At 40.6% G+C, this 13211-nt stretch overlaps 1 protein-coding gene across 18 annotated transcripts in view; it reads right to left on the bottom strand.

The window, feature by feature from the left end:
* The window catches only part of PBRM1 (polybromo 1), a 148964-nt gene that overhangs the window by 98603 nt on the left and 37150 nt on the right, over positions 1 to 13211 (bottom strand). For 16 of the 18 annotated variants that reach the window (XM_026447990.2, XM_026447995.2, XM_026447992.2 and 13 more), the window contains 4 exons: positions 12508 to 12606; positions 8931 to 9016; positions 7455 to 7550; positions 6165 to 6256 (listed from right to left, as the gene is read on the bottom strand). In XM_026447990.2, the coding sequence (XP_026303775.1) occupies positions 6165 to 6256; positions 7455 to 7550; positions 8931 to 9016; positions 12508 to 12606 (373 nt within the window). The remainder of the gene's footprint in view (positions 1 to 6164; positions 6257 to 7454; positions 7551 to 8930; positions 9017 to 12507; positions 12607 to 13211) is intronic. The other 2 variants (XM_026447994.2, XM_026448006.2) reach the window with 1 other exon arrangement.

The following is a 13211-nucleotide window of genomic DNA, read 5'->3' as shown; positions in this document are numbered from 1 at the left end:
AAAAAAAAAAAAAAAAAAAAAAAAAAAAAAAAAAAAAAGAATTTAGGTTGGGCACGGTGACTCACGCCTGTAATCCCAGCACTTTGGGAGGCCAAGGCGGGCAAATCATGAGGCCAGTAGTTCAAGACCAGCCTGGCCAACATGGTGAAACCCCATCTCTACTAAAAATATAAAAAATTAGCTGGGTGTGGTGGCAGGTGACGGTAATCCCAGCTACTCAGGAGGCTGAGGCAAGAGAATCACTTGAAACTGGAAGGTGGAGACTGTAGTAAGCAGGGATCGCGCCACTGCACTCCAGTGACTCACGCTTGTAATCCTGCCTGGTCAACAGAGTGAGACTCCGCCTCCAAAAAAAAAAAAAGAATTTAATTATGTGTTTTTTTTTTTTTTTTTGAGACGGAGTCTCGCTCTGTCGCCCAGGCTGGAATGCAGTGGCGCGATCTTGGCTCACTGCAAGCTCCGCCTCCTGGGTTCACGCCATTCTCCTGCCTCAGCCTCCCGATTAGCTGAGACTACAGGCGCCCGCCACCAAGCCCAGCTAATTTTTTATATTTTTTAGTAGAGACGGGGTTTCATTGTGTTAGCCAGGATGGTCTCAATCTCCTGACCTCGTGATCTGCCCGTCTCGGCCTCCCAAAGTGCTGGGATTACAGGCATGAGCCACCGAGCCCGGCCAATTATGTGTTAAGAGCTTGATAAGTACCAGCCTCAGGTAATCCACATAAGATGGGTATCACTTCTTTTTCAAATGGGAAAACTGGGCACATGAGTTTAATTACTTGCACAAGTTCACTCACCACATAAAAGCAGTTGAAGGGGATTAGGAACCAGAGTCATGGAGCTAGAAGCAGGTTAAGAATTTGAAACTAGTCTTTTCTGACTCTACTACCTCTGATCTCTCCCCTAAAGAGCCTGCAGTTGGATTGACACCTAGATATGTATTTTGTTGCTACTGTAAGTGGCATCTTCTAAAAAAAACTGTCAACTGTAATCCTTATACATTTTTTCTGATTCTTACACCTTCATTGCTGTCACTATAGGCTGGCTAGTACTGTGACTAACAAAGGTAACAGTATTACCTTGTTTCTGTTGGTAAGGGAAATGCTGTTACCTTTTCTCCATTAAAAATGGAGATACCCTTGGGTGGGCACAGTGGCTTACATCTGTAATCCCGACAATTTGAGAGGTGGAGGTGGGTAGATAGCCTGAGCTCAGGAGTTTGAGGCCAGTATGGGCAAAATGATGAAACCCCATCTCTACCACAAATATAAAAAATTTGCTGGGTGTGGTGGCACGTGCCTGTGGTCCCAGCTACACCAGAGACTGATGTGGAAAGACTGCTTGAGCCTGGGAGGTGGAGATTGCAGTGAGCTGAGACCACGCCACTGCACTCCAGCCTGGGTGACACAGTGAGACCCAGTCTCAAGAAAAAAGGAGACAGTGAGCTGAGATCACGCCACTGCACTCCCGCCTGGGTGACACAGTGAGACCCAGTCTCAAGAAAAAAGGAGGCTGGGCACAGTAGTTCATGCTTGTAATCCCAGTGCTTTGGGAGGCCGAGGCAGGCAGATCATTTGAGGCCAGGAGTTCGAGATCAGCCTGGCCAACATGGCGAAACCATGTCTCTACTAAAAATACAAAAAAAAAAAAAATTAGCTGGGCGTGGTGACAGGCACCTATAATCCCAACTACTCGGAGGCTGAGGCAGGAGAATCACTTGAACCCGGGAGGCAGAGGCTGCAGTGAGCAGAGATCACGCCACTGCACTCCAGCCTGGGCAACAACAGTGAAACTCCATCTCAAGAGAAAAGAAAAAAAGGAGATACTCTGTCAATATCCCCCTCTCTTACTAGTTAGGAAATAATTTTTATCTTGAATGGGAACTGAAACAGTTATCAAATGCATCTGCTGAGCAAATCATAGGATTTTACTCTTATAATTTGTTACTGTGGTAGATATTACTTTTTAAATATTTTCTAATCCTAAACCCAACTATGTCATTATATACTATCTTTTATATACACTGCTAGACAATGTGCTTATATTTTGTTTGGCTTTGATGTCTAGGTTCTATTAGATTCACAGGTTATGTTAGAGTCACAGAATGAACTGCAGAGCTCTTTTTCTATTCTCTGCATGAGTTTATTTAAAATTCTATTCCTTAAATGTTTGGCCTGGTGTTTTCTACGTGGGAAGATTGTATTTTATTCTTTTTTTATTGAGACGAAGTCTCGCTCTGTCACCAAGGCTGGGGTGCAATGGCATGATTTCAGCTCACCGCAACCTCCACCTCCTGGGTTCAAGCAATTTTCCTGCCTCAGCCTCCTGAGTAGCTGGGATTACAGGCATGCACTACCACACCTGGTTAATTTTTCTATTTTGAGTAGAGACGGGGTTTCACCATGTTGGTCAGGCTGGTCTCAAATTCCTGACCTTGTATTCTCTCTTTAAGAGACAGAGTCTCGCTCTGTTGCTAAGGCTAGAGTGTAGTGGCATAATCACAGCTTATGGCAAACTTGAACTCGTGGGTTCAGGCAATCCTCCTGCCTTAGCCTACCAAGTAGGCAGGACTACAGACATGCACCATACCACACCAGCTAATTTTTCTTTTTGTAGAGGTGAGGTCTCGCTATGTTGCCCAGGCTGGTCTTGAACTCCTGGACTCAAGTGATCCTCCTGCCTCTGCCTCCCAAAATGTTGGCATTATAGGTGTGAGCCAGCCTTTTTATCCTTGAATCCGTTTTAGGCACTTATTTTCTAGAAATCTGTTCATCTAAATTTTTAAATATATCTGCATAACGGTATTCACACCTTTCACCTTTTTTTTTTTTTTCTTTGAGGGGGGACAAAGTTTTGCTCTTGTTGCCCAGACTGGAGTGCAATGACACAATCTCGGCTCACAGCAACCTCCACCTCCTGGGTTCAGGTGATTCTCCTGCCTCAGCCTCCCAAGTAGCTAGGATTACAGGCATGTGCCACCACGCCCGGCTAATTTTGTATTTGTAATAGAGACGGGGAAAGTTTCTCCATGTTGGCCAGGTGGTCTTGAAACTCCCAACCAACCTCAGATGATCCGCCCACCTCAGGCTCCAAAAGTGCTGGAATTACAGGCGTGAGCCACGAAGCCCAGCCTTATTCACACAGTCTTTTTTAAAACTCTGTATGCTCTCCTCCCCACCAATATTGTTTATTTATGCCTTCTTGATAATCTCACCTCAGGCTTGTTTATTTCATTAAGGGTTTTAACAGAATAACTTTTGACTTTATTGATCTTTCCAGTTAAAGATTTCCTTTCTTTTCTTTTTTTTGGAGACACAGCTGGTGTGCAGTGGTGGGATCACGACTCAATGCAGCCTCAACCTCCCAGGCTCAAGTGATCCTCCCATCTCAGCCTCTGGAGTAGCTACACATGGCTAATTTTTAAATTTTCCTGGTAGAATTAGCCAGGTGTGATGGTAAGTACCTGTGGTCCCAGCTACTAGCAAGGCCGAGGTGGGAGGATTGCTTGAGCCCAGAGGTAGAGCTTGCAGGGAGCCAAGATCACATCACTGCTCCAGCCTGGGTGACAGAGGGAGACCCTGTCTTAAAAAAAAAAAATTTTTTTTTTTGGCCGGGCGCGGTGGCTCAAGCCTATAATCTCAGCACTTTGGGAGGCCGAGACGGGCGGATCACGAGGTCAGGAGATCGAGACCATCCTGGCTAACATGGCGAAACCCCGTCTCTACTAAAAAATACAAAAAACCAGCCGGGCGAGGTGGCAGGTGCCTGTAGTCCCAGCTACTCGGGAGGCTGAAGCAGGAGAATGGTGTAAACCCAGGAGGCAGAGCTTGCAGTGAGCTGAGATCTTGCCACTGCACTCCAGCCTGGGCGACAGAGTGAGACTCCGTCTCAAAAAAAAAAAATTTTTTTTTTTGTAGAGGCAGGGTGTTTCTATGTTGAGCAGGCTGGTCTCAAACTTCTGGACTCAACTGATGCTCCTGCCTCAGCCTCTAAAAGTGCTGGCATAACAAGTGTGAGCCAGTGCACCAGCCTGCATTGTTTTAAGCCACTAAGTTTGTGGCACAGTGTCAGCAGCAATAGGAAACAAATACTTACATGAAGAAGTGTGTTCAAATCTTTATCTTCATTGATTTTCTGTTTAACTCTTGAGAAAAGAGGGCTACCAGACAAAGGGAGTGTTTTGAATTTCTCTGTAAAGTTTCATCTGCTTGTTTTACATATTTTGAGCTCTTCTATAATTTAACTTGCTGACAAAATTAACCTTCTATCATCATTAGGTAATCCTTTTTATCTGTGTAATGATCTCTATTTGAAAGTCCATCTTATCAAAAGTCAGTGTAGCTACTCTGGTTATTGTTTACCTGGTGTATCTTTCAGCCATCCTTTTCTTTTTTTCAAGACAAAAGCCCAATTTTATTATTTTTATTTTTTATTGATTTATTTTCTGAGTCTCACTCTGTTGCCCAGGCTGGAGTGGAGTGGTGTGATCACTTCAGCCTCAACCTCCCTAGGCTCAGGATCCTCCCATCTCAGCCTCCCAAGTAGCTGGGACTACAGACATGCACCAACACGCCTGAATAAATTTTGTATTTTTTGTAGAGACAGCGTTTTGCCATGTTGCCCAGGCTGTTCTTGAACTTCTGGGCTCAAGCAATCCTCCTACCTAGGCCTCCCAAAGTGCTGGGATTATGAGTGTGAGTCACCACACCTGGCCTTATCCATCCTTCTAGATTCAACTTTCTTATGTTTTTATATTTGATGTGTCTCTTGTAACCAGCCATGTAACCTTTTTTTTTTTTTTTTTTTTCCCCCCGAGACAGAGTTGTACTGTAAACAGAGTGCCTCTGTTGCCCAGGCTGGAGTACAGTGGTGTGATCTTGGCTCATTGCAGCCTCCACTTCCTCAGTTCACTGCAGCCTCCACTTTCTTGATTCAAGTGAATCTCCTAAGCCTTCAGAGTAGCTGAGACTACAGGCGTGCACCACCATGCCCAGCCAATTTTTGTATTTTTAGTAGACACAGGGTTTCACCATGTTGGCCAGGCTGGTCTTGAACTCCTGACCTCAAGTGATCCACCCACCTCAGCCTCCCAAAGTGCTGAGATCACAGGTGTGAGCCACTGTTCCCGGTCGTGTGTCACTTTTATAATCAGCAAAAAAGAATGCTAACAACAAGATAATATTTTTTCAATTTCTGATAAGACCAGGCACAATTTAAATAAAGAAACACTTAATTCTGTAGATCAATGCTTCAAAAAAGTAAAATTATACATAATAGTCTATAGTGATTATGAAATTTCTATAGGAGATTTAGTTAAAAACAAGATACAACTGGAGAAGTCTGTTGTGTAACATTCAATAATGAAATTGAGGCCAGGTGTGGTGTAATCCCAGCACGTTGGGAGACCGAGGCAGGCGGATCACAAGGGCAGGAGTTCAAGACCAGGTTGGCCAATACAATAAAACCCAGTCACTATTAAAAATACAAAAATTAGCCAGGCATGGTTGCACATGTCTGTAGTCCCAGCTACTCAGGAGGCTGAGGCAGAAGAACTGCTTGAACCCGGGAGGCGGACATTGCAGTGAGCTAACGTCACGCCACTGCACTCCCGGGAGGCGGACATTGCAGTGAGCTAACGTCACGCCACTGCACTCCAGCCTGGGCAACAGAGTGAGACTCCATCTCAAAAAAAAGAAAAGGATATACCAGAATAATTTAATGAAACAAATTTTATCTTTACACATAAAAAATCTATAGTAAAGGGGAAAATAATATACCAAAATTAAGAGAAAGACAAGCTGAGAAGAAATTAGAGCACACTGAAAATATAAGCTAAAGCCTGAAAATCTAAGATGAATGTGGATTTCTGAGATTTTCTGATGCTTTTACTAGTACTCACTATCTATCATTACAGGTTTTAAACTGGGATCTGCTAAGTTATCAATTATTTTTGCAAACGTATTATTTACCGAAATACAAATTTTAAGACAAGACAAAGCATTAACCTTTTGGTAAGTCTGACAACCAGAGTACAATCAAATCTAACAAAATAGCGTGTACTTCCCAAACTAGCAAACTCTAGGCCAGAACAAAATCACTGCAATTTCACTGAGCCAGAAGGATCCACTAAGAAGGCATTTCACTAGTCAAAACCTAATGCCTACCAGCTAAAGCAGCATCTTCTTCACTTTCTGAGCCATACTGAAGTGCCATTGTAATTGCTGATAAACGACCTCCTTGTACTGCTCTTTTATTGCTACAAAGAAAAAAAAAAGCATTTAGAAGACAGGGAAGGATGTTATAATAATTAGGTTACTTAACAGGGAATAGGAACTGTTAACAAAGTGTTAAGATAAAAGAAAAATAATTTCTATTCAATTGCCTCCTTAGTTTATCTCTGTACTTAATGGTTCTTAAAATCAATCTTAGCCAAGAAAACTATTTTTTCCTCTTAGAAAAGAGGGAGTGGAAAATAAGGACTCAGTCACAGTTGCTGATAATTCTAAGATGTTCACATTTTACAATACAAATTCTATTATGAGGTTGGGCATGGTTGCTCATGCCTGTAATCCCAGCACTTTGGGAGGCCGAGGCGGGTGGATCACCTGAGGTCAGGAGTTTGAGACCAGCCTGGCCAACATGGTGAAACCCCGTCTCTACTACAAATACAAAAAATTAGCCAGGTGAGGTAGTAGGCACCTATAATCCCAGCTATTCAGGAGGCTGAGGCAGGAGAATTACTTGAATCTGGGAGGCAGAGGTTGCAGAGATTGTGCCACTGCACTCCAGCCTGGGCAACGAGAGCAAAACTTCATCTCAAAAAAAATCCCAAAAACCAAACAAACCAAAAAAAAAAAAAAACCCAAATTACATTATGAATTAAAAAAACCTATTAGTATTTAACCTCACATTTTATTGGTAGCTAACATTAAACACTGCCTGAGAAACAATGCTTAAGCATCGTCTGAGAGGTGATGTAAGGCCTACTTTAGTAATTCAATCTTTTTTTTTTTTTTTTTGAGATGGAGTTTTCCTCTGTTGCCCTGGCTGGAGTGCTGTGGCATGATCTCGGCTCACTGCAAACTCTGCCTCCCGAGCAAATGATTCTCCTGCCTCAGCCTCCCAAGTAGCTGGGATTACAGGCACCCACCACCACACCCAGCTAATTTGTGTAGTTTTTAGTAGAGATGGAGTTTCACCACGTTGGCCAGACTGGTCTCAAACACCTGACCTCAAGTGATCCACACGCCTCAGCCTCCCAAAGTGCTGGGATTACAGGACCACCGTGCCCACCCTAGTAACTCAACCTTTTAAATAAACCATTTGACAACAGATTTTCGTAACGACCAAACTATACCCAAAAATATTCCTTCAAGATAGCCACTGGGCAAATACTAGTATGCCTATCTTTAAAAGCACAGGTCAACTCTCAGACTAAACACTCTTTTTCTCACCGGTAATACTTGCTAGTGGGATTTCTCTCTTCACCAAGGCTGCCTTTACTGTGTGAAGGACCTGTCAGTCTGGCTGCAGCCAAATTGGATGGAGTCCTATCCAGAGATAAGATAAAAAGCTTAGAAACTTGGTAGCTGAAATGAGAGTGCTGGGTAAACAAATAAACACACACAACCATTTTCTTCTCTTCTAAATAGAAATGCTAAAATACTTCTGAACTTCTACTATGCAGCAGATTCTGTTTCAGGCCCTGGGGACTCTGCAGGGAAGAACAGACCATGGCTGGTCCTAGGGGAGCTTTTGGTCACTGCAGTGACCAGAGGACCGGTACTGAAACAATGTCAAGGGCAGAGGAAAGCTTTGAAAGCCATCACCCAACCTTCCCATTTCAGGTTGGGGGGAAATGCAATCCTAGAACTAAAACTAGTTCAAGATCACAGTCCTGGCTGGGTGCGGCAGCTCACGCCTGTAATCCCAGCACTTCGTGAGACCGAGGTGGGTGGATCATGAGGTTGGGAGTTCAAGACCAGCCTGGCCAACATAGTGAAACCCCGTTGCTACTAAAAATACAAAAACATTAGCTGAGCATGGTGGCGTGTGTCTGTAGTCCCAGCTACTCGGGAGGCTAAGGCAGAAGAATTGCTTGAACCCGGGAGGTGGAGGTTGCAGCGGGCCGAGATTGTGCCACTGCACTCCACCTTGGGCAACAGAGTGAGACTCTGTCTCAAAAAAAAAAAAAAAAAAGTCACAGTCCTAGTACAAGGAAAAGCCAGGATGAGACTGGATCTCCTGATACCTGGCTAAATAGTCTTACGGAAAATATGAATATATACAATTAATATTATATATAAATGCTATACTATTATCTATTCTGTGTAATATTAATGTATACCATATTATATGTGTATATATATTCATATTTGTACAAATTAACAATATTTGTACAAAGTATATAGTGATGTAACGTTTTTAAAACTGTTTCTTTTTAAATGAAGCCCTTCAGCAGCAAAGGGGCTAAGAGTTACTACTATCTTTAGAATCATAATATCAACTGTAAGTATCATCTTTAAATGTAACACACACCGTGTTTATGTTTATTGATTTCACTACCTAGAAAATTCAGCAAATATAAAGGCATAAAGGTTTTAGACATTTTCTTTTCTTTTTTTTGTTTTTGAGAAGAGTCTTGCTCTGTCGCCAGGCTGGAGTGCAGTGGTGCGGTCTCAGCTCACTGTAACCCCCACTTCCTGGGTTTAAGCAATTCTCCTGCCTCAGCCTCCTGAGTAGCTGGGACTACAGGCATATGCCACCACGCCTGGCTAATCTTTGTATTTTTAGTAGAGACAGGGTTTCACCATGTTGGCCAGAATGGTCTCTATCTCTTGACCTCATGATCCGCCCACCTCAGCCTCCCAAAGTGCTAGGATTACAGGCATGAGCCACCACACCCAGCCTAGACATTTTCTTAAACCTACCTCATTCGAAGACTTGACTTAGCCATTTCATGATGTTCAATTTCAGCCTTTTTCATATAAAATATTTTTTTAATTGAATTTGCATCCTGTCAAGATAAAATTACTTGGTTTAAAAAAGGAACAGATAAAAGGACAGCTTAATGCCCCCAACTCATGCACTGGGCACCTTTTATGGCACTCTTTCCACTTGGAGCAGACTTCCATTCAATACTCACAAAGCTGCATCCTCCAACCTTTCTACAAGCTTCCAAAATATCTATCTTCATAAAGTTGTCACTAATTAAATGTAAGTTAAAATGCCTCCTAGTTCTTTCCTGATTAGTCAAGTAATATTTAGATAAAGATCTAATGGTATAATACAGTAATGCCCCATTGTCCATGGAGGATACATTCCAAGACCCCCAGTGGATGCCTGAAACCTTGGACAGTACCAAAGTCTTCCATCCATAAATTTAATTCCTTTTCCATATTAACTAAGCACTTTTCATGCACTGTGGCTGTAACTTTTTGCAGTCTGAGGTGCAACAATAAAACTAGCAGAAACTTCTTTTTTTTTTTCCCCTTCTTTACAATTTCATGAGCAGTAGATTCATCTTTTTTTTTTTTTTGGTGGAGGCAGAGTCTTGCTATGTAGACCAGGCTGGTCTCAAACCCCTAGCCTCAAGTGATCCTCCTGCCTTGGCCTCTCAAAGTGCTGGGATTACAGGCCTAAACCATAGTGCCCAGCTGGGAGATTTGTTCTTACTGTAGATCTTAGCCATCTCAGCATACCTTTCTTTTTTCCTTTCTTAAGTCAACAACTTTCACCTTTTCATTTAAAGGGCACACTTTAAAGCTTCTTGAATTGCCAGCATCACAACTCCTGTGCTTTGAGGCCATTATTAAGCACAATAAGGTTATTTGAACATAGCACTGTGGTACCACAACAGTCAATCTGATAACTGAGATGGCTACTTAGTGACTAACAGCAGGTGGCGTACACAGTGTGGACAGGCTGAACAAAGGAATGACTCATGTTCCAGGTGAGACTGGATAGGACAGAGGTGGATGGTATGAATTTCATCACAATACTCAGAATGGTGTGCAATTTAAACTTATGAAGTGCTTATTTCTGGAATTTTCCATTTAATATTTTCTGACCTCAGAACCACACAAAAGCAAAACCGCAGATAAAGTGAGGTACTACGGACAAGGAACTCTACTTATGTACACTGACCTAAAAGTCAAAATAGAGATGCACTTCTAAGATTAAAGATTATATACACAAGTTTAGAATGAATGTACTTGCTTAAGTTTCCCTTCTCTTTAAAACTCAAGTTAGAAAAAATAATTAGACCCAAGAGTAAAATTCTTAACTATAACAACAATTAGTACTATATACTATTAAAATGTCCTATTAGGAACTAGGAATACAAGGACTTCATAGTTCTTTCCTTATTTTCTCTCAGAATTTCTTAAAAGATGAAAAATAAAAGTTAACATTAACTACCAACAGCAATTTTGAGTATTTGAGTCAGCATTCAGAAAATTTAAATGATTTTATTACCAAAAGATTTTGAGTCTCCTTTGGCAAATTCCCCATTATACATGATTAATAAATTTCTACAAGCAATTATTCATTACAGAACTATAAAACTTCTGAGATGGAATTTGCAAAGCAATGAAACAGTCATTTCACACTGTGTACTGCACTACATAGATTGCTTTTTGTATTTATGAAGTTTAAATCCAGGGAATAAGTCAATATTTAACTAAAAAATGGATTCAAAACTAACCAAGTCTGCCATAAGGACAGAAATTTAGGTGAGTGGAATAGAACAAAGAATCTAGAAATAAACCCATACATCTATGGTCAACTGATTTCTAACAAAGTTGCCAAGACAATTCAACGGGGAAAGAATAATCTTTTCAATATATGGTGCTGGGATAATATATCATATCAAAGAATGAATTTGGACTCCTACCTTACATGTACCTCACATATACAAAAATTAGTTCAAACTGGATCAAAGATCTAAATATGTTAAGAGCTAAACTATAAAATTCTTACAAGAAAACACAGGTGTAAATCTTTGTGATTTTGGATTAGGCAATGGTTTATTTGACATGACACTTAAGCATCAGCAACCAAAGAAAAAAATAGATAAAGTGAAATTCAAAATGAAAAACTTCTGTGTGTCAACAGACACAATCACAAAAGTGAAAAGACAAGAGAATGGGAGAAAATATTTGCAAACCATTTACATGATAAGGGTATAATATCCAGAACATATAAAGAACTCTTACAACTCAACAACAAAAAGACAGGTAACACAATTAAAAAATCGGCAAATGATCTGAACAGACATTTCTTCAAAGACATATGAATGACCTAAAAATCTAAATAAAGAATAAAATAAAAAGATGTTCAGCATCATTAATCATTAGGGAGATGTAAGTCAAAACCACAATGCCATACCACTGCACACTCCCTAGGATATCTATAATAAGAACAAAAACAAAAATAGAAAACAAGTGTTGGTGAGGATGTGGAGAAATGGCAACACCTGGATATCGCTGGTGGGAATGTAAAATGGTATACTTCGGAAAACAGTTTGGCGGTTCTTCAGAAAGCTAAATAGACAGTTACCACACATGATCCCACAATTCCATTCCTAGATATGTATCCAAGAGAAAAAAAAAAAATATATATATATATGTAGTATTTATACGTCCACATAAAAATTTATATGTGAACGTTCACAACAGCATTATTTATAATAGCCAATAAGTAGAAACTATCCAAGTATCTATCAACTGATGAATGGGTAAATAAAATACAGTATATCCCCATAGTAGAATATGATTCAGCAATAAAAAGAACACAGTACTGACACATGCTACAAAATGGATAAACCCTGAAAACATTACGCTAACTGAAGCAATCTAGTCGCAAAAAATCCCTATCACATATTTTATGATTCCATTTGTGTGAAATGGCAATAGGCAAACACAGAGATTGAAAATAGATTTGAGGTTGCTTAGGGCTGGAGAAACTGGGGGGACATAAAGGGCGACTGTTAATTGACTGGAGTGATGGCTGCCCAACTCCATGAATATAATAAAAACCATTAAAGTAAATACTTTTCTTTTTTTCTTTTTGAGACAGAGTCTCGCACTGTTGCCTGGGCTGGAGTGCAGTGGCGCGATCTCAGCTCACTGCAATCTCAGTGATCTCACTCACTGAGCTCTGCCTCCAGGATTCAACCGATTCTCCTACCTCAGCCTCCTGATTAGCTGGGATTACAGGAGCCTGCCACCACGCCTGGCTAATTTTTCTATTTTTAGTAAAGATGGGGTTTCACTATGTTGGCCAGGCTGTTATGGAACACCTGACCTCGTGATCTACCCACCTAGGCCTCCCAAAGTGCTGAGATTATAGGCGTGAGCCACTGCGCCCAGCCTAAATTAAATACTTTCAATGGGTAAAGTCCATGGTATGTGAATTATATCTCAATAAAGTTGTTAGATAAAAATTATTGACTTTAAACTATCTACTATCACCAAGGAAAACAGCAACAACAACAACAAAACTAACCTTGAATACTTGAGAGCCAGGCTCATTGTAAGTTTTGGCATTTTTTGCGAGGAGATCTATATCTTTGGCCATTGCATGAATACTTTTGTAGCTTCCATTCTACAATAAACAACAAAATATAGCAGTTCCTTTTAATGAGAGTTAATCAGTACAACCTTGAAAAAAAGAACCCCACATATTTCTAAATTGTCATCATATTCCAAGACTTTATTGGAAAGTACACATATGAACAACATGTAAAGTCATTTTCTTTTTTATAAATTATTACTGTACCCATTTATAAGTAAGTTTTTGAGATAGGTAGCAAAACCAGAGCTGCATTATTCTCATAAAAATAAATTACAATTTTTAAAAAGTCAAATAAGGTAAAAGTTTTATTTTGCAAACACATAGTGCTTACTATGTGCCAAGCACAGTTCTAAGTGTTTCATGAATACTAATTCTTTAAAGTGGATTTAATAGTGTGAAGCAAAACTCCCTCTAGTTACATGAACCACTTGGGATAAAATATGAAATCAGTCCAGCACAGAGGCTAACATTTTCTGAGTACCTACTGTGTGCTAGAACTGTCAGGTCTGAAGGCTCACTCAATCCAAAATAACCCAGGAATACTCATACAGTTGCCTAAATTTACAAAGGAAATGAAAGAGGGACACACTTTTAGGTAACAGGCACACCTGCCTAATGATAAGTACACAGAAATG

This window comes from Piliocolobus tephrosceles, chromosome 2 (assembly GCF_002776525.5).
Source record: "Piliocolobus tephrosceles isolate RC106 chromosome 2, ASM277652v3, whole genome shotgun sequence".
NCBI lineage: Eukaryota > Metazoa > Chordata > Mammalia > Primates > Cercopithecidae > Piliocolobus > Piliocolobus tephrosceles.
The sequence above is the reverse complement of the archived record's forward strand: the minus strand, read 5'-3'. Positions and strand labels throughout refer to the sequence as shown.